General features: G+C 40.4%; 1 protein-coding gene across 3 annotated transcripts in view; it reads left to right on the plus strand.

Moving 5' to 3' along the window:
• Window positions 1-22,420, plus strand: part of Fgf12 (fibroblast growth factor 12) — a 539,239-nt gene that overhangs the window by 313,783 nt on the left and 203,036 nt on the right. For all 3 annotated transcript variants that reach the window (XM_057765082.1, XM_057765081.1, XM_057765080.1), the window contains one exon: window positions 11,320-11,430. In XM_057765082.1, coding sequence (XP_057621065.1) covers window positions 11,320-11,430 — 111 coding nt within the window. The remainder of the gene's footprint in view (window positions 1-11,319; window positions 11,431-22,420) is intronic.

The following is a 22,420-nucleotide window of genomic DNA, read 5'->3' on the forward strand; positions in this document are numbered from 1 at the left end:
TAGGGGAGTTCTCTGGACTTTCTTGTTTAGAACGCTGGGCACTCTGGGAGAGGTTCAACATTTGTATGTGAATTGTGATGTCAGAAAACTGTCAAGTGTCGCCTCTTCCAAATAATGCATACTGCTCATTTATTTCTGGCGCTAAAAGATGGATCTGTGAAAAAAAAAGAAATTTAAGAGTAACAAGTAACAGATTGTTTTCTAGGCCAATTATAGAACAGTTTCGGTGTGCACAGAGGTGTCTATTTCCCTTCAACCCTTTTTGTTTGATTGTGTTTGTGCCAAAAACTCTCTTCAGTTTTGGACTAATATTTCCCTTTTACTTCTTGCCTTTTCTTTTGTAATTTTCCTAGGCCAACTGTCGTTATGGGAGAAGAGAGATTAAGCTGTCATGTTATACCTGGAAAGACAATTCTTGATTAGTGAGGAGAGGTGTGTTCAGTAAAGATATAATCCTGGAAGCCTACATCTGGCTGTTATTAACCCTGTGACTTGGGTCTATTTTTCAGTCTTCCCAGTTTCTACAGAATATGTACAGTTATATACTCAGTGTTAGTACCTACCTTATGTGATTATTTTCATAAGAACACAATGTTACAATCCACATAATGTGCCTGGTGGTTCTGAATATGAGACATTTGCTATCTTTACATGCAATTCAGATTTGGCCAAATTTTATAGTTCTAGCCATGGGTTTATTTATATTTACTGTGTCTCAAAACTTAACCTACCTCATAAGCTTGGTTATCTCCTAACCATGTACTATAATATGCGCTCCTAAATCCTTAGGAAGGCCTTCAGAAGTGGGTCCTGGTCACCATAACAAGCACACAAGAAGCAAAGTATGCCTGTGCTTGAGCAAATGAAATAGCTTTCTGAAGTCTGAGTGGCCAGTTTGAGAAAAGCTCAAGGATCCATGGGGAGATATGAAAGATGCTTTTCATTTTCAGGAGTAGAAGACAAAGAGGTCACTGTGCAGATTAGAGAGCTCTGAGCCCAGGAATTAAAGGACATGCAGCCACCGTGGTTTTTCCTCCTCCTGGTATTTTACTTCTTCACCTGAAAAGTGAGCCTTGATTTAGCACTTCCTACGCCATTCTCCCAGATCTTAACTCTAGTCGGGGGTCATCTTCAGACTTGCATTATCACGTGATCTGTGTTCTCTAGAACCTCAGTATCAATTGTGAACCATCCCTGAAGCCATGTTCATTCTAGGTCTACATCTCTGGAGGGTCATCTGAGAAAACCAAGGAACTGTGTCCTGGTGAGGTTACCACAATCGGACTACCCTATCTGAAACCAGATCCTGAGGAAGCAAGAAATCATTTCTTTTGCTGGAAATGGTTTTCTTAAGCTTCCTTTACTCGTGGACTCTATTGGGATCTGAGATGTATTTGAACTTGGGGAGGAAAAGTTTGACATCTCTGGGCAGTTGAGGGAGACATCACATCTACCATCCTGAGGCTTTTTAAACATAAACATAACTGTGTCAGCGAGATCTTTGTGAGTGTCTTTGCCTTCATTAGGGCTCTTATAATTTTTGGCTATCATGACCACCACGCACAGTACCCCAATGAAGCCTTCTTCAAACAAACAAACAAACAAACAACAATAACAACAAAACTATCTTCACTTTGACCCCTGACTTTAAAAAAAACCAAACTCTTATGTTTTCTCTGTGTCCTGAATCAATGCTCCTTGAGGAGTTGGGAGCAGGATAGCCCTTCAGCATGTGGAAAGATTTTGTTTTTATAACTAGTATTGATACATTTTAAAATGTGTTTTTTTGACTCATCACATATACAAAGTTTGGAGAGAAATAACATGCATGTGGCTATAAATAAGTATACATATATAGAAGATGTAGATTAAGTTTTTGAACATATAGGACACATAGTAAAAATGATATTGATCTCTTGTTTAAAGAATGAAATAAAACTTATCTGTTTAAAGCATTGGGATTGTTTGACTGACCTTGTGATGTTCCTTCCACTGTTCCCCTCCAGCCATATTTGCACCCCTGGCCACCCATTTACTTTTGGAGTCTCTCACCATATTGAATGCATGGTTGCTCCTGCCAGAAGCAAAAATCCTCTTACCTATTCAAGGCTATCTAAAATGGGATTTCCTATTCAGAGTCTCTCTTAACTGCCTTTTGTCTCCCAACCTGCCGTCCTCGGTAAAATTAGCCTCTTCACTCTGTGAATCGGTGGCATTTTATTTGTTATGTATGACAGCACTCTTGGTGTGCGCTGGTGGAATGATTGGTTGTGAGTGCCTCCCTGATGAGCCGTGGGTGCCTTCAAGGCAGGAAATGCTTCTTGCTCATCTTTGTAGCGGGCGCCTCACACTCGTCGGAAGTCAGTAAATGGTGTTTGAGTTATTTTAAACTTTCACGAGCACATTAAAGGGAAGGGTGTTGGAGGAAGGGGTGGGGTTGCTATGAAGAATGAAACTGGCTCACTACAAAAATCTCGTCTCTGTTGAGGTTTTTATGTCTTCGGTCAGATTTCTACCTTGCTGTCTTCCTCAGCTCAGACTGCTTTAGCAAAAGGACACTCCAGAAAAGCAGGGTGTTTCTTTCCACTTAGCTCTGAGGCAGCGTGAAGGTTAAGGATAGCCTGCCTCAAGGTCACTTGATTCCTGTTGAAGTGCTAGGCAGCTCCATGCTTTGGAGACCGTGCAGTTTATGGAGACTGCCTCTGTGTCTGTCAGACGGTGCAGTGTGAAGGCTGGAGGCATTGCATTAAGGGCTGTGAATGGCTCTTTCTTACAAATGAGCTCCTCTGAAAGTCACAGGTGACAGTGGAAAATGCCAGCTATAATTTACTCATTGGCTGCTTGAGCACTGTCCACTCGCCTTGTGCCTCTTACTGTGCTGGACTTGGGCGACAGTACCGAATGATTTAAAGTTCCTGCCCTTGAGATGATCATAGCTATTCTGAAGAGAGGGATGTTAGCAGGTGACTGTGACCCTGAAGTGAGTCCTCTGCTATTCTGTGTAAGAGGGAATGTTGAGACAGAGGATGGAGTCTGCTTCAAGGCATCTGGGAAAGTCTTCCTAATGAGGAGTCCAGGGTGAGGAGGAACGCAGAAACCATGAATTAAGGGCAAAGGAAATGATAGAAACAAGGGTTATGAAGCCAATGTTGGCAAGCTTTCTGCACAGGGCAGATAGTAAACATGTCTGGCTTTGCAGACTTTAAGATCTTTGTAGCAAGTGGAGCACAGCAGTTTACTCCATCTCTGGTTGGAGTAAAGGAGCAGCCATAGAAAGCGGTGGCCAAGCATGGCTGTGTGCCAATCAAGTTTCTTAACCAAATCGACAGTGACAGGGCTGTGGTTTGTGCTCTTATTATAGAGGAAAGCTGGCTCTTCAGGGAGCCTCTAATCTGACCGGATTTGGGCCAAGGTTTTTAAGTTTAGAAATACTTTGCACTCACTGATTGTGGTCCAGGAATGTTCTGTAGTGACTTTCTCTGGCTCTTCACTCAGGCCAGGCGCGTGTGATTCATTTTCTTAGCTGCTCATCATAGTGCATTCCCCTCTGGTATGTGAAGTCCTTTACTATTGTCTTAATTTTTTTAATTACAGCACTTCTACCAATTAAAGACGTGTTTTTTTTTTGTTTGTTTCTTTACCTAATTTCTTACGAGGCTGTGTGCTGTATGTGTTCCCCTTTGTTTGATCCAGCAACGAAGGGGGGGTTGCTGGAGATGACATCATTTTAGCTCCAGCTCCATGTTTCATGATGTCAAATAACTACTTAAAATGGGTTATGTTGAGATTTTTTTTAAACCAGGAATTATCCCCGTGGAAATCAGGTCCAGTGCTTAATTTTGCGTGTGTAAGTGAGTGTGTGTGTATGTGTGTGTATGTTTGAATGAAATGCGTCATTAGTGCTAGTTGAAAGAGAAAATTGATTCATATACAAATTTTGAACATCCTTTTAATTACCCATGGTTTGTAGGGACATCCCTGACCTACAGGTAGGTAACTGCTAATGGCATTCACTGACTTGTTTCACTCATACGGAGACAGGGGGACTCCTGATTCTCTCTAAGTGTCTCTCTCTAAGCTTTTGAGCAGATCCTGCCAGTCTGCAATGACACATACTCAGCCTCATGCCTCAGTTCTTGAAGATTCTCCTTTTGTCTGTTCACTGCAGTGTGTAGTGGTTGAGGGGCCTCCAGGCTGCTTCACTTTTTACTAAACAGCATGTATTTTTAATGCATAACCATAGCTCAGTGTGGCTATAATTTTTATATTGTTTCCAGATGAGACCTAGTCTTTTTTGTGTGTTATGCTATTTTCCATTTCTGATTTATTTATGTGGTACATTGATTTATGATTTGTAACTATGTCCTCATCTATACCCTTCAGCTATGATTGGTTTTATTACTTATTATGAATAACTTTTTGCCCCCGTAGTCTTGTTTTGAAATCTGCAGGGAGAGAAGGCCCCAGAAACACTTGACAAAACTCATTTAACAGCCTCCTTAATCTCAGTTCCTTTAAGTGGGCAGTATTAAGCCATAACACAACAGGCCGACTTGTAAACGACCAACTGATCCTGTGTGTGTGTGCTGTCGTTATCAATGAATTTCACGTTTTTAGCTTCCAGCTACTAAACATCTTTTTTTCACTCCCCTGATGAAAGCACAAACTAAGAGCACAGAGAAGGGAAACTGTATTTAGCAGCCACTGGTTCACCCCAAACTTCCCGGTGGCATCAGGATCCAGACACATTGTCACTCAGGGTGTCTCATCCTTTGAAGATGCCCTTGCCCTTCACAGGGCTCTGACTTGTGGTTTTCCCGCATCTTCATTCCTTGGGCAACCTGTTCTCTTTGAAGACAATTTACAGAACACCCTTTGACCCACTTTGCTAGGTTCCACTCATTGTCCTTAGTGCTGGCCCTGATGAAGTGTTCACCAAATTGGCTGCTTATTGTTTGCGTCTGCCTTCTGGAATATGGAGAAAGTCCAGGTGTCCCCCAACCTCCTGCTTCTTCAGGGAACAGACATCAGAACAGACTACCTATTTAGCCTGTCTTCGTACAAAATAGTCTTTCAAACCCTCTTTGCTTTGCTTGCTTTCTTCTGGACATATGCCAGTTTTCCTGTGCCCCTTTTAAGACAATCGACCTAGCACTGCTAGAGGACAGTGGGACCCTAATCCTGTGAACCTAACCCGCTTCATCCCTTACAGCTCTCGAACCTGGGCTAAGAGATACATCTTTAGTGGATGTCTGTAATCTTCCCTGTAATATGAGAGAGCATAAGTGACATATTCACTCTTTGTCAGCATTTAATACAGGCTTAGCAGCATCACTAGGACAATGCAGACAAGTGCTCCCAGGGAAGCGGGCTCAAAGGATGGCTACTTGGATGAAAAAGAGAACCACTAAGCCTCTAGCTCCAGTGTTCCTCACAGTTTACATCATGGTCACACATTCAGTTTTGCTTTAAATTTTAGAGTAGAGTTTACATGCCAGTGTATTTCCTAATTTGGGGGGATAGATATTGATAAGTTGGTCTCATCTAAATACAACCCAACTTTAGTATCAAAGTGTGGACACACAATATACACACAGTTTCCTTCATTTCTTTAGTCCGCACTCATTCTCAAATTCTCACAAATGAGTACTTGGTTTTCAACAAATGCTCGCAGATCAACAGTGAAATAAACAAAACATAGTTGATGGAATGTTTCTACTTGAGCAATTAAAATACAACTCTCTACTCTGTGGGTTAAAGGCTCTTCGCCACTCTGGTAACTGATGCTCAGCTAGATAGTTCCACATCACCCTGCTTTCCTGGATCACCTTCCCACCTCCTTCTCTCTTTGATGCCCTCTGCTCTTTCTGCCCACTGCTTGCTCAAAATAAGCACTATGTCTTTCTGTTCTTTGGAAAGGAGAGGATGTTGTTTATATAGAAGTGGATTCTGATGGTCCCTCATCTGTGTGCCAATTGGGTGACCTGAGCAAAAATACCTTTGCTCTGAGCCTCAGTTTGCTTGTTGCTTAGTTAGTTTTATCTTTGGACGTGATGTAAGACCTGACTGTGGGGACTCACACCTGTACATCTGTCATGATGGAAACCGAGACAGGCTTATTGCTTGAGTTTGAGATGAGCCTGGGCTAGATAGACTGGTCTACAGTAGCATAAATACTGTTCAAAAAGCTAAGAGCAAAATAGAAAGTGATGGGAAAGCACTGGACGCCACGGGCTTTTCATTTCTAAGATGCCTTCTGCTTTCTGCATTCTGCTAATTCATCCTAAACTGTATGACCAGGTTCTGGGGTTCCCTCTCTGCTCCCATTTCCTCTGTGCTCCTAGATAACTGCTGAGTGGCATTGCCCATCAAGCCATCAGGAATACCCAGAATGCTTCCTCAAGTTTCATCTTCTCAGAGTATCCTTGAATCCAAACGTCCTGTTGAAATCGACTTGTTAGCCTCAAGGATGTGGCACTATGCGTGGGATCCTCCCTACCCTTTACCTCTGTCCTCACTCAGCAGCTTAGAGGAGTCAGAGAAAGACTTTCTTTTCTTCTTTTTCTGTAATTTCTACTGTGAAAACCTATATGTGTACTTGATAGTATGAGTTTAGCTTGCTTTTTTTTTTGCTTTTCTCTTTTCCTTTTTTTTTCTTTTTGGCAGAATCTCATGTAGTTCAGGCTGACTTTGAATTCATTATTAGACTGGCTTTGAACCACACATCCTCCTGCTTCTGCCTCCCAAATTCTGGGATTATAGATATGCACTCCTTATAGATATGCACTCCTATACATGATTATTTCTCCCTCTTTTCCTCATTCTTTTTATTCATTTTTCTGTCTGTCTGTCTTTTTTTTAAGCATAGTCACCTAACACTTGTGATCCTCCTGCCTCAGACCACCAATCTCTACTATCACAGGCGTGTGCTACCATGCCTCCTAGCTTTTTTCTTATAAAATGTATTGTTTTGCCTTTTCAGCTCCCAAATACCACATTCCCTTTAGTTGTCACATCCCTTTATGCTCCTTCTTTAGTCTTACCTTTGGCATTGACTGTTTCCCTTTTGTGGACGACCTTGACAGTTCTGAGGGGTTTGAAACAAGTGTTTTGGGTGCTAGTTTGTGGAGATCTGCTTTGGGTCTCTCCTGTAGTGAGAGATTATTGCACTTTTGATGAAAAGTTGCAGGGATAAATTGCCATCTCGGCCCATTATACCAAGGATACACTTATTACTGTCGGTGTTCTCCTTGGTCACCAGACTGAAGTAGAGTTTTGTCATGATTAAGTAAAATCCTCCCTCCCCTCTTTTCTATACTGTTCTCATTAGAAGGAAGCCACCACATCGAGCCCATGGAAATTGGTTTGTTATTTACCTCAATGCCCAAGGTGGGTATTTCTGATAGTCATTTTCTCTTCTCTACTGGTTATTCAGGGCACGGCATTCTTCCATTCCATTGCTTCAGCATCCCCTAGGGTTTAGCCATCTTAATCTGGAGAGAGTGGGGAAGAGAATGTTTGCTTTTGAAAGCCTTGGCCTGAAAATGGCACATATCCCTTCCACTTACTTTCCATATGACACTCTTTCATCTGCCAAACCTAATTGCAAGGGAGGCTAGGACATATGGTCGAGCTGGGTGCCCAGGAAAAGGAGGAAATGGATTTGAGGGAAAATGCTTGCAGCATTACCACTCTGCTTTAGTAATATAAAACATAACAGACTAACTCCTCCATCATCATTAGATAATTTGGCCACCAGCTCATTAGAAAATAGAAAAAAAGATGAATAAAATACTTCTCAACCTAAAAGTTGCTTAAATTATAAATAATTTAATAACCCTTATTTAGATGTTTTATTTAATTTCACTGTTCTATTAAACTCACTCTTGATCTGTAAACACTTGTTGGGCACACTAACCGCATGTCGGCATTTGAGAATTTACTCTCTGTGTTCTGTCCGTCCTGGACTTATTGGCAGCGTCTGCTTGCTGTGTTTTCTATTTGGAAAGCCTCTGTTCATGTTTTGATTTTGTTATGTGTTTCATCTTTTCAGACGAACGTTTTATGCATAGGTTGTGGAGATGGTTTAGCCCCAGTGTCCGAATAAAAAGTGCTGAGTGTGGTATCATTCACTCATAATCTCAGGGCGGGGGGAAGAGAGAGAGAGAGGGAGGGAGGGAGGGAGGGAGGGAGGGAGGGAAGAGGAGAGAGAGAGAGAGAGAGAGAGAGAGAGAGAGAGAGAGAGAGAGAGAGATTATTCCTGGGTAGATTCCTGGAACTCATTGACTGGCCAGTTAGCAGGGCCCGTGAGAGTCCCTATATCAAGAGAACGTGGGGGCAGATAGTGCTTGAGGAACAATACTTGAAGCTGTCCTCTGGCATCCTCACTATCACCTATCACCTCTATCTATCTATCTATCTATCTATCTATCTATCTATCTATCCATCCATTTACCTGCCTACCTATCTATCTACCTACCTATCATCTCCCCCATCACACACACTTTCATGCATTTGAAAACATGTGCACATATATGCACGTGCCTTCCTGCACATGAATACACGCATACATGGGTGAGGGGACCCTGCCCATTCCTCAAGTGGCACTGGTATTTTCATCTAACTTAGACAGAATTAGTCCTTGCTTCTGGGGCAGGGTACATCATGCCACATTTCTTCACTCATTCAGCAGCCCCTCCCTTGACACTAGTGTAATTTGTGTTTCATACCTTAGCTCAGGTGTTCCCTGAATATAGCATAGGGCTTTTCCATACCCCCATCTCTTAGGTTCCTAAGAAGAGATTGACAAAGAACATGTATGTTTTTAATATGAACAGGATGCTTTATATGTCAAAAAATGGTCCTAGATATTTAGTATTTCTTTCACATACAGCAAGACACTCCCCTCCCTCACACTAGTCCCACACTTATATTGGCCAACCTTTCTTGAGGGACTGCTTTTGGCTGGAGCTAGAAAGGCTGGTAGGGATAGAGAGAACATAACGGGGCACTGTTCTACAGGTGCAGTGCACAGCTCAAAGTGGCCTGCATTGGACTCTGGGCATGCTCAATAGATGTGCTGGTCTCCTGTGAAATCTCTGTGATCCAGGACCTTTGTATTTCTAGATCATCACGCAATTAAGACTCAGATCCAGCTCTAACTCCTCCCTGCTCTTGGCATACGGAGGTGGTGTAAAGGTCTCGTGCTCATTATTCTGAACAAGACTTACCAACCTGAATTCCCAAAGTCCCAACAGGGGGATAACTTCACCATGGCAAAAAACAGTGTTTAATTGCAGGTGCAGAAAGAGAAGCAGGAGGAAAACAAACAAGAATTTGCAGGCTCTAATGAGTAATTGGCCATGCATCTCATTACCCAAGAGGACAGGACTTCCTAAAGTGACCTGAAGCTTGTCAGAAAGACATGGATTGAGAGACCTTATCCCTCTCCTGCTGTCATTTTCTCTCTGTCTAGTCTCAGCCTTCACAAGTTCAGTCACTATTTTACCACAACAGACCCAGGAGGCTGTGCATTCTTCACCCTTCTAGCTTCCTTGATTTTTATAGTTGAAACTTTATGCACTGATTAGGATTTATAGATTTGTGCAGTTTTCTGGTCCATACCGTCATAGTTACTCATTTGACATTTTCAGTGTTTACCATATAAGTAGAATTTTTGTTTTTAAATCTACATGAGAAACCTGAAACTCGGATGTTACATTGTTGCTTGGGATGCCAAGAAAGCTGGGGCTTTTGGATGGGTTTTATGCCCCTAGAGCTGAGTGGGTCATACCAGAAGCCTTTGCCTAGCCATGCCAGCTTGTTGAAGATGAATGCAGTTGTTTGTTATGTAACTGTGTGTTTCTCTGATGTAGCCATGGTGTGCATATAGTGTTCAGTGGGTCCATGGAGGACAAGCATTGAGGACAAATCCTGTCACCACTAAGGGTAGAGCACTCTAACGTGGCAGGGAGCAAATTATAGAAGGGACTATTTGTTTGACTTTCAGCTTGTCTCAATAAGGAAATTTAGGCCCTCAAATTAAAAGTATTTTATTTAATTCAAGAAAATATATCACTATTAACTGGAATGCCTGATTTCTAATTCCGTTCCACATTCACCCCTTGTTGCTTATTTTTAATTTTCTTAGTGTTTCTTTTGTCTCTTATGACGGCTTTGATGCCGAACACATTGTCTTATATTTCCAGTTGTGGCCATCAAGTCACGTACTGGATTCCTGTTAGAACCACACACCATGAAAGTATTCGGTTTACCTGATGTATTCCTAGAGAGGGGAAAAAAGTGAATTCCTAACTGATATTCATGGAACAAACACAAAGGTCTAGGCTGACAGGCACAAATTCAGTGATGATCCTTCCAGAGACATCATTCTTCATTCTTAACTTCAGTAATGTGGTTTCCATCTTTGCCTTGGTTTCTACCATCAGCGACAGCACTCTCTGTTTCTGCTTATGGTTTATGAAATAGCTGGAGCTGTAAGTATCCTGATAATTTCCATCCAGCACTAGACAAGAAAGGATGGCAACGCTGTAGAAACCAGTTTGTTGCTATAGGCATCACCACAGTGGAAAACCTGTAAATATTTATATAAATTGATAAGCAGAACTATAAATGTGCTGTATCAAGGAGTTTGATGATTTAGTTATACAAAATGTCTAAAAGTGAGGACCACTTATGACTTAATTTATTTTTAAATAAATGTTTCTGACTTGAGGTTTTGACTGTGTTGCTTTGTATTCGAGACACAAGTTGCACCTCTGTGGTGAAGGGTAGTTGTGAAGGTCTCATTCCTGCGCAGTTTTCATCTCACTTGTAGTTCTTTTTGAATGAATTTGACCAGAATTTCAAAACCCAGGTGCTTCTAACAGGTACCTGACATACAGAAATAAGAGGTCATTCAGATACCAATTATGATGTCAGGAAACATAGGCGTTATCATGGCATTTTTGCCTTTTCAGTGATGCTGGAATAGAGCCGTAAACTTGGGAGCATCTTGCAGGAAGGCACCATCTGTAGAAGAAGGGGGAATAATTTACTATTTAACTTGTCTGTGTTTTCTAACCATAATTAGCTTTAATATTTACTGACACATGAGACATTTCAAAGCATTATGGTTCTGCCCCTAGGAAGAAGAATGGCATAGCTATTACACAGAAACAACCCCCTTCCAAATGCTAATTTCAATATTTATAACATGGGCACTTATGCATTTACTTATGGAATGTACTTAACAACTTGCAAGTGTGCATTTTTATAAACAAAATAAAAAGCAAATAATTATTTCATCTTGTCTTGCAGAACCCCAGCTGAAAGGGATTGTGACAAGGTTATTCAGCCAGCAGGGATATTTCCTGCAGATGCATCCAGATGGTACCATTGATGGAACCAAGGACGAAAACAGCGACTACAGTAAGGAACACCAGCTATTTTCAATGCTGTGCAAATTGAATATGTAGCCCAACACAGCCATGCTGCTTTTTGGACTATTCAGTGATAAATGAACTAGTCTTCCCATTTAATCTTCTTGTAGCATTAGTTTCTTATTCTCTATAGAAAATACAGCTCTATATCAGAGGAGATATGTGTTCATTGAGAGGGCAGGGTGCTTGAAAGATTTTCAGTAGCCATTAGATACAGATGTCTTCTTACTGGGAATTTTTTTTTTTTTTGCCTGTGAGCTAAGCACTCATAGAAATAATACAGACTTTACAACACAAGGTGATATTTAAATCTTGGACCTAAGTGACAAACAAATTATAATTCTCAGAACATATTTTTTTGGTGGAAAACATTACTTCTTCAGGCAAACACGAAACACATAATGTATATGTCATTTCATTGTGGTTAAGGACAACATCTGAACACCCTCATGATGTTCAGTACATGTAATTGGAATAAGTTAGTAAAGGCTGGTAGATCTAACATGGACTTAAAGACAGTCTTGAAATAAAAGTTGCGAATGTTAACGATTATTCAAAAATATCTTCCAGAAACAGTTATTAGAGTTAACAAGTTCAGAAGGGAAATGCACTTCATCAAGGCATGAGAGAATGTATTCATATTTTGGAAACAACGAATACACATGCTTCAGAGGCGAGAATGTTTTCACAATCATACAACTGCCTCAGGGCAAATTCCCCGTTCTAGGATTGCTCAGGGTGACATATCGGTTTTATAATGACATATTGGTTTGTATTTATTGCTAGATCTGTACTATTAAATGTACAGTGAATGAACCCGGGGTAGTAGGCACATGAGTATAATCGAGCTTTAGAGGGGAAATGCAGCCAAGTCAAAAGTTCAGCATTATGTGAGGCTTTATAGTGCCTTTAAGGGCAGCCTGAGCTACCTGAGGCTGCACCTCAGAAAGAAAGGAGAAAATCGGAAACACAGAGTATATGTTCATCATATATCCACCCAGTGGTTCTGATGAAAGTGATTTTGTCACCCTGGAAACCTCTCACACTTCAACAGGTAACATAAAATCAGATATTTTACGGTGCTGTAACTGTTAAATTAACAATGGCGTTTGAGGCAAGATTTAAAACTCTTAAAGCGCTGAGACATTCCTGTCCACCCCTTTTGAATTTTCTCTGTTTATTTAATATTGTGCATTACAAAATATGAATTACAATAAAGAAAAGATCTTATTATGAATAATCCCATGCCACTTTTCTCTCATTTTTGGCCAAGCAGTTGATTGCTTCATTGTGGTTTGCACTGTTAATTTGTGTTTCCATGAATGCATTCTCTAAGTGGTTCAAGCTTTCAATTCAGGCGAGAAGAATGAAGAGCCCATACTCCCTGCATATGTCGGTCATCTATTGCATCTGCACTTGAATGTCTGATTGAGAGGGCCACACTTACAAGCCGAGGCAGGGAACTGCCTAGCTGTGCCTCTCGTGTTGATTGTGAGGTATCTCTAGACCTCAGTTCCGTGTTTAACACAAAAAATGACTAAAGAGAAAAACAGTAGCAGCATTTTCTTTCAACACCACCCATTGGACATTTTTAAAAGTTGAAAAATTAATGTTACCACTTACAGCAGCCATGCTGAGACCCTGGGGACATTTCGGAAGAAGAGGCGACAGAACGGAGAGCTAGAGGAGTTCCTTAAAATATTGCCTGGTGCATGTGACAAGGCCATGGTAAACATGTACACATAGCAGCCAAGACCACAGGAAAGACACGTAGAAAGGACAGGGAAGTTGGAGAGGGAAGAGTTGAGAAGAAAAAGGGGGTCAGAAGGATTGAAGTGGAGTAAGAGAAAGTGGTAGGGGGATTCTTCATTGTATACAAGTAAGAAAGCATCAAAAATTAAAACCATTTAAATGAAAGAGTTATAAACTGATAGAAACCGATTTGTTCCCTAAGCAAGTCGAGTACCCATTCTCTCTCTGTTCTACAGGATGCTGCCTGAACCCAGTTAGCTGTGTAACACCTTCCACCCAGAGGAGAGAGGGTAGCAAACACCATGGGATCCAAGCACACAGATCCTTCATTGTTGCCAGAAAAATAACTGAGAGTGATCTACTCTGAGTCTAGGCCCATCACATACTTGAATCCATGCATATCTATACATACATACACACATACATACATACATACATATATACATGTATGCACATATATTCCAGGCATACAAGAAAAATACGTAGAACACCAGAATTCCTGGTACACATGCACCACATACATATAGGGTAACTGATGATGTGTTCTATAAAATGCTTACAGAACTGATTTAAACTCAGAAATTTATACCATTGTTTTTAAGCTAAGATGATCTGCCATGAATAACTTTGATAAATTATTATCAAAATAACTTCAGTGTGCACACTCTAAAGATGAATGTAAGTTCATTTAGATATCTATATGAAAGTTATTGTTTTAATACATTCATACCTTCTCTTCAAGAAAAAAATTCTGCCTTTCTTGATGATCAGATATTGTAACTTCCCCAAATTTGATTTTGCTTATTTAGATATGAACTACTATAGCCGAATACTCATTTGGATGAGTGAGTTTATTCATCACCTAGCAATCTAAAGGAGTAAATAGTAAGTGATATAGAGATAGTTGCATAGACAGACAGATATATACAGGTAGCAAGATGCCATCCAAACATCCAGCAGAAATCAATGGGGAAGGCTTCATTGAGGCAGTCATTTGGAATTCTAGGAAGAGGAAGTCTATGGCATAGCAGAGGGTCCCTTGGGTGAGGCTTCTAAATGAAAAAGAAAAAAGTAAGTTGGGAGTGGTACATGTTGGTGAATGGGGATATTGGAGTAGCTGGGGGAGAGAGATTAGGGTTAGATATATCCTATTTCTTTGTATACTTGTGTGAGATTCTCAATCATAAAGAATAAAGTGAGAAAAAAACACTAAAAAGGAAAAATTGGAACGTATAGAGATGATATCATCAACTCAGCAGCTCACAATGTCCCACAGATGCTGGGAAGCTGAGACAGTAAACTTGAGTTTTGGAGTGAGATTTTAACCCATAGATGGAGTTAATCCCAAGAATGAATGGGTTTTGCTTTCCCACTACAGGAGCTCTACAATATGGGCTAAACAATAGTAACCTCTGTTGGAGACAGTTCGCCTTCTAGTTCTTCTCAAGGGCACGAAGCTCGAAGCTCACACTCTTGGATGACCTTGTAGTGAGGGGCGGTCTGTTCCAGCAAGGGGACTTGAAGGACATTTCGAGATCAACATGCTTGGGTTCTAAGATTAGGGACTGATCTCACTTTAGAGCCAGCTTCTCAGTGAGCTGCAACAACACAGGACAATTTACCAACATAACGTACATTACACATACCGTGTTAAAAGTAACCTTTTCTGTTTATATGCTGAAACCACTCTTCATATTGTCTAGTATATTTTATTTTTTTTAATTTTTTTTGTCTAGTATATTTTAAGCTTTTATTTAAGGCAGAGCATTGTAATATACATGTTACATTCTGTCATCCATTTTATTATGGTTATGAGACTCTTAGAGGTAATATACTTACCTGCTTTATCTATGTCATTCAATGATGCCGCAGTGTGGATCATGCCTTAAACACATGGACCTTTGGGTGCTATTTTAGATCCAAATTTATATCCATTTTATTCTTACCTTTAATTTCTGTGGCTATGCAGCATATTTGTTTTGCTCCTTATTTATTTATTTCATCTCATTTACCAGAAGGTAAGCTCCTATGTGAAGTTTTGTTTTGATCCTTTATTATATTTATAATGGTCTATCATGCATAGTACACATTTGCTGGCTGGCTGGCTACCTAAATGGACAGGTCTTCTTGTAAACAGGTTTTTCAATGGTTGGTTAAATAATTCACATCTCCATAATATTTACCTTTTACTTGTTTAAAATTTTATTTTATTATATTGTGTGTAAGGGTATTTTGCCTGCCTGTGTGTCTGTGGACATCATGTGTACAGTGTGCCCAGAAGTCAAATGAGGGTGGTAAATTCTTCAGGAATGGAGTTACAGATCCCTGTGAGTGTTATCTGGGTGATGGGGTTGGACTCCAGGTCCTCTGGAAGAGCAGCCAGTGCTCTTAACCACTGTGCCATTGCTCCAGCTCTACTTTTGTTTTTTGAAATAATTCTAGACTTTAGCAAAATCAGATATTGTAGCAAACACATTTGTACTCACGAAGCTGTCTCTAATTCCATTGTTTCCTACAACAGCAGAACAATGATCTAAACCAGGAAATGAACACGCTTACAATGCTATCTACTGGGTTACAACATCCTTACGTCAATTGATGAACTTGCTCCTGACCCTCTCCCACAACATGTACCAATAAAAGATGTTAAATGAAATAATAACTTTTAAAAATCTTTTCTCTACGTGGAGATGAAGGCTAGACAATGCCAGAGAGACATTCAAATTCAACTCATGTTTTTAATAGAAAAATTATAAGCCTCTAAGTTGTTAACATGTCTTTTCTTCTCCACTCTGTGTGGGTGGGGAGCAAAAGCAGTTGATTGTTTGAAAAAAAGAAAAGAAAAAAAAAACCCTCTTGTTACTATAAGCATCTGCCAAAAATGTTGTGTTTGGTTCATTAGGTCCAAACCGTCTTTACCACGGCATCTTCAGAGAACTGATAGACACCTGCTCTTTTGTTCATGGAGAAAAGACTAATTATATGTAATTGAGTACAAAGCAAATGGGTTTTTTTTTTTTCTGTAGTGGCAGATAAGAATCGCTACAAATGTAATGATAACAAAAATGCAGGGCTGTGTTGGAACACTGCTACAAAAAAAGACATTTGCAGCTTGGAGAGTATTAATAGAAATATTTTACATAAAATTTAAAAGCTCGTTATTCTGTTCTATACGTTCTCACAGGAGATACATTTGAAGAGGGTAAACAATGCTGCAAAGATAATGATGATGATGTAACCAATTGTATTGTTCTCATTTCATTGGGGGGAAAATACACAAAGTGCCCTCTGCCTGTGGAGAGGGGCTGCATGCTAAGATTAATGTCACTGTTAACTGGTGAGTGGGGTCCATACTGTACCCACCTGGAGTGAGGGGAGATGGGCATGGAAAGCCCCTTCATGTAGCACGAAGAAGCAAAAGGTTTTAATAGTCTTGGAGTGAGGGGGGAACTTTGGAGCCTCCCCTAATCCTTTTCGGCATTATTTTGGGAAGGAAATTCAAGCATGTGGGGCAGAATTATAAAGGCACAAGTGAGTTTTCAACTGAGAAACTGTGTGAGGAACAGCAATGCTAACCCTAGACCTAGTAGGCCTTGCTGTAAGGTTGGAGGTGGATTATAAACCATGCCTCTGGCACAGTCACACAAGGCCCCGGTGATGGGATGGATGAAAATAAAAGCAAATGCACTCAGGACTCATGTTTGAGCACAGACACAACCAGGATGCAGGAGAAATGACTGGATGGCTACTTTTCAGTCCTGGCTGGTGAGTGTCACCGCTATTTCATCAAGCAAAGCCTTGTGGAGAAGACTTATTAAGACAAACGATAGAATCACTCCCACCCCAGTCCTCACTTTAGAGCATTCAGTCTGAGAGAAGTCCAGTTCTCGGAGTCCTTCCCAAATCACCAACCACAGCCAAACCCAGTCTGTTCTTTCTTTTGTCTTCTTGACCAGACTCTGACGTTCTGCCGTGGAGTCATTACACCCACATTTGTTCAAACATGGAGGTGGTGTTTCTGGTATTCCTTGAAGGGAAGACATCGACACCTTCAAAGCAATGTTCTTTCCAGACCACTCTCCCCAACCTAGGCACATTCTAGATTTTTTTCCCTGCTACGTTCTCTCCAGCTGTTCCTCATCTGCTTTCCTGGTCACTTGCTTCCTTATCATCACAACATGTATTTGGCAGATTTTTTTTCATATGAATACAGATTTAATTGGAGTGGTTTAGACACCTAACTTGTGGGCTAAAGAGTTGGCTTGGTGGATAAAGCATTTGCCGTGAAAGCTGGAAGACCTGTGTTTCCATCCTCAGAACCCGTATACGAGTGGAAAGCAGCAGTGTGTGCACACAGCTGTTATGCTAGCTAGCCTTGCAAGGTTAATTAGCTGAGGCCACATAGTGAAGTCTGACACACATTGTGTGTGTGTGTGCATGCGTGTTGGCCTCTTTAAGGCATAATCTTTATTTTTTATTTTTTGTTGAGTTAAGCTGAACACTTCTTTGTATGCCATATGAACTTTGTATTTTTCTTCTGCGTTACATCTTTTTATGCTACTCCATGAAAAAGACATTCATAATTTGTATTTTATGTAAATTAAATCTACACAATATCATCTTTGTTCTTTGTGTTGCACAACTTTCTTGCCCAATTTGTTGTCTTTGAACATTTTTGTATTGGCTTTCTATTCTATTCCACTTTAAAGATAGTTTTATTCTGTTTTTTTCCCTTTTTTTTAAAAAAAAAACTACTCATTCCTGCTAAGCTTAGTGACACAGGCCTATACTAGGAAAGATGTGGCAGAAGGATCAGAACTTTAGGGCCTATCTGAGCTACTAAGTTTAAGACCAACCTGGCGGTTCAGTGAAACCCTGTTTACGAACATAAGGTCAAAGGAGAGCTGAAGAGAGCGAGAAGATTGTGGAGCGGTTGGTTAGCATGTTGGCAGCCCTAGGTTCAGTCCTCAGTAACACACACACACACACACACTCAAAACCACACTCACACACATACACACATATTCACAGGCAAACACTCTCAGATACATGCATGCACACACACATATACATTCTCACACTGACATACTCACACGCACACACACTCACAGTTAAACACACTCAGACATGCATGCACACACACCTCTATACATTTTCACACACACTCAGAAGCAAACACACTCAGACACATGCATGCACACGCACATATACATTCTCTCACACACATAAACCCTACTCCTCCTAGACTGAAAATTTCAGTCTCTTGTTTATTCTAGTAATGCATATTTCATTTTTTCTTTATTTTACAGTTAACATATAGGTAATTTGGATCCCTTTTTTCTAAGTTTATAATATTTCATATTCCTGTCAATCTTAAATACAATTACAGTTTATTAGATCTCATACTATTTTAACTTCATTATGATTTTAGTGTTAGGAAACGTATTTCAAAACTGCCTGTATCTGGTTTTTAGAAATCTAATTGTAAATGTAAGAAGTTAGCCATCCAGTTATGTTTTCTATACAATACTAAGCATACGATGTTTTGATACCACTAGTCACAAGCATATAGACACAGCCAAAGCCAGCAGGAGCTCATCCTGCCCAACTCTGAACAGAAACAAGAACCAAATGGTTGCTTGGGGGAAAAATTATCAAGGGAATCGTGTACCTAGTTATAAGGACATACATGCAGATGCCTCCCAAAAGCTTTGAAGACATTCCCTGTCTCTAATGATGGGTCTTTGGGACCCAGACTTTCTTCCTCTTTCACACGCTCGAGCACATTTGTTAGAGCTTTTGGCAGAAAAGCGACGCCGTATCTAATTCTGTTTTTTAGAGTCGTCTGTATTTTAGGACATTGTCATTATTCCTTATGAAATTATACCTGTAGGTTGAGTTGAAAGAGAAGAAGTGGATGCATTATCCAGCGGGTATCCCCAGACAAAGCTTTTATCCTGCCAAGCAGCACTTTGGCCCATGCAGAGCTGACACTCCTCATGTTATTTCCTCTCAGTAGCACAATTAGCTGTCACTCTCAACTTGTGAATTCATTTATTCCATTGGATAATTTTTTTTTAGAAAGGAAAAAAAAAAACACTTTGTAACCTGATTTGGAGCTAAAGAAGGTATCCCTGGCATTTATAAGAAATGCATATTTTGTTGTTAATAACATTGCCTCCAAATTTTATTTGTGGAAAACTTGAACAAGACCCATTTATTTCCTCGAATAGTTTAGCACCTTATTGATATCCCCAGGACTAACTCCCTTTGCTCCTTTAACCTGGATCTGTCACCTTCTTCCTGATAGGAGATTTCTTTCTGATGGGAAAACTCTTGCTCCAGTGTAACTTCTAGCTCAGAAAAGGAAAAGGAGAGACGGTTGAAATGGTTCTCTCCCACAGTTTATAATGTACTTTTAGGTGGGATACATGGGTTTAGAATCTTTTTTAAACCGCATAGCTACGTGGATTTCTGAATGCTGGCAAGACTTAAGTTGCCTTTAGTGTTTTCTTGGCTCCATGTGGTAGCTAATGTTTGGCCTTGGGTCAGTCACATAAACTTTCTCCCATGTAGGTGAGCTTGGGCTGTACCACATGAGAGGGACATATACCCTCTTAAACCCTTGATACTCCCTTTCTTTCCTTTTGTGCCAAAATAAATGTGTGCTCAGTAAATCTTTTTGTGGCTTCCTCTTCTTTTCCTGAGAGGTATATTGTAAGCAGATATGAATTCATCAATTTGCAGAGCACTGCATTGTATCGTTGAGATGCATATAAAGTCCCAAAGAGTCGCCTGCATGTTCATTTCCATCCAGGATGGGGCTTCACAGGACTGTGTGTGCCTTGGGGCCAGTAATTTAACTTTTCTGTGTCTTTAATTCATCCTTTCCATACATGAGAGTGTACTGGTCCTTAGATCTCAGGAATTTTGTATCTATTAAATGAGACAATTTATGAAAAGTGTTTTAAACAGTAATTCTCAATAAAGCTCACCCATTATTATTATCTTGTCATTAGAGCTAGACAGCCTACTTTGTTTGCTTGGATTTTTGGGGGGTGGTTGCTTGCAAGCAGCTCATAGACAGTGGCTGTTTGGCAGACGTAGAATTCTTCTCAGTGGCGGCTGTTGTACAAAACAGTTTGATGTGCTTCCATTGGAGGGTATTGAAATAGTTAAGTCAAATAGCTCAGAAGGTGTGGAGACCCCTTACCTGCATCATCAGCATTATATGGAGGATCTTGTAGAAACAGATCCTCCAGCTCAACTTTAGACAGATGTATAAACAAACCTAAATTCGAGAAGTGACAGATGACTTAATAGTGTAAGTAAAGCTATGTACTACATAGATTTATGCTTTCATGTTTTTACACATGCTGATTCTGTTTTGTTTTGTTTTTTTGAATATCGTCAGTCTTATTCATGTGGTATGATAGTTAGTATCATCTACTTGAAAGGATCTAGAATCACCCAGGAGGTGGACCTCTGCCTGAGCATATTGGGGGAATTATCTTGATTATGTTAGTTGAGGTAACAAGACCCACCCACTGTGGGCGGTGCTGTGCTATTCCCCTGACTGGGCTCCTAGACTATAAATGAAGAAAGGAAACTGAACCACAACTCCTATTCAGCCCTCGCTGTTTCCTGACTATGCATGTGATATGACCAGTGGCTTTAAGCTCTGGGTGCTTTGTTCTGCTATGATGGACTCTGAAACTGTGCATCAGAATACATGGTTTCTTTCTCAAAATGCTTTGGTCAGGGTCGCTTGTCACAGCAACATTAAAGTTAAGACACACGATGATGAGTCACCCCTTCACACCAGAGCCCCTTTCAGCCCTTGTGCTCTGTCTATGGCACACCAACTCCATATATCCTCAGCAAATGCGCCCGGCCACAGAATCCTCACTTCATCTGCTCATCTGTTTACATCTGCACAGATCACATGACACGGGCTAGCTGCATCTGTGCTTCCCTGTTCGGTTACGACTTAATTATTTGTTCTCCTAGCAAGAAATGAACACATTCCAAGATCCCAAACCGCAGGGACACATGTGCTTTCTCTCCTTGAGTTACTTCAAATGAAAACAGTTGGAGAGATTTTAGCAATAGACACATCTAATTTTTCTTATTCTCCTGCCCCATGCTTAAAGCCCCAAGACCTTCAAGTTCGGGGTGGCTGTGGCTCTCAGTCAATGGCTGTGAAAAATAACGGAGTACGGACAGTGAAGGAACAGTTCAAATCTGCTCAGCATCACCCATTGAGAGCCATAACAGCTTGAATCTAGGGCCGGGTCACCCGGTTTCCACCCTGCTGAATCTTGAACAGTCTCGTCTCTGCAAAATGATGTGTTTATAAAAGACAGGCTTAAAATCTGAAACTTTTCAAGTTTATAAGTTGATGATGTCTATTTTTAACTTTTGAAGGACTATTAAAAATGGCAAAGATGTGGGATCCAGCAGTGCAGTGGGTTTCGTACTGAATTTGAAAACAATGATGCAATTCCCTCCTACCTTCAATAAGCATACAAACCTGAGCCAGCCTCCGCTGTCTTTGACATTTGCAGTTGTTTATTTCCTAGGGGATCCTTTTACCTTAGGTTTCCTTGTTCATCCGCCACGGTCAAGGCATAATACGAGACAAATTCACTGCTTTGCTCAACTTCTTTCTTTCCTTTTTGTTTCTGTTTTACTGTTGCACATCGCTAAGAGGAAAACTGGAATTTGACGAGTAAAATTTGATGTAAGTTAACCTCCTGCCTTCAGGCTTCTCTGCCGCTGCTCTCTGTTCTCCTTTCTGTTCCTCAAACACATCAGCTCTGTTCCACCTGAGGGTACTAGAATAGGCATTCCTCTTGCTCAGGATCCTTCTCTCTAATAAGTGTATTTTAGTCAGGTTTTTTTTTTTTTCTGGTTTATCTAGATAAATTTCAGTCTCTGTTATTAACATTCTCCTTTAGATCCCCAAATTCTTTTTCATTTTCTAGAGCTCCTTATTCAATAAGCTGACTTTATTGTCTAGTGGTACTACTAAAGCAATCCCATACAGAATACATATTCTTCTCCATCTATACTTGCTTAGTCTGTCTCTTCAAGCAAGGCTGTTGGTCTTTTGTTTTGACAGTTTTCTTTTTCTGTGGTTTCTTTAACTGTAAAGTCTTCTTTCCCTTCTGAACAAACTGTATCACTTATTTATACAGTTGCAGCTGGTGCATTTACTGCGTGTG

This window comes from Chionomys nivalis, chromosome 3 (assembly GCF_950005125.1).
Source record: "Chionomys nivalis chromosome 3, mChiNiv1.1, whole genome shotgun sequence".
Classification (NCBI taxonomy): domain Eukaryota; kingdom Metazoa; phylum Chordata; class Mammalia; order Rodentia; family Cricetidae; genus Chionomys; species Chionomys nivalis.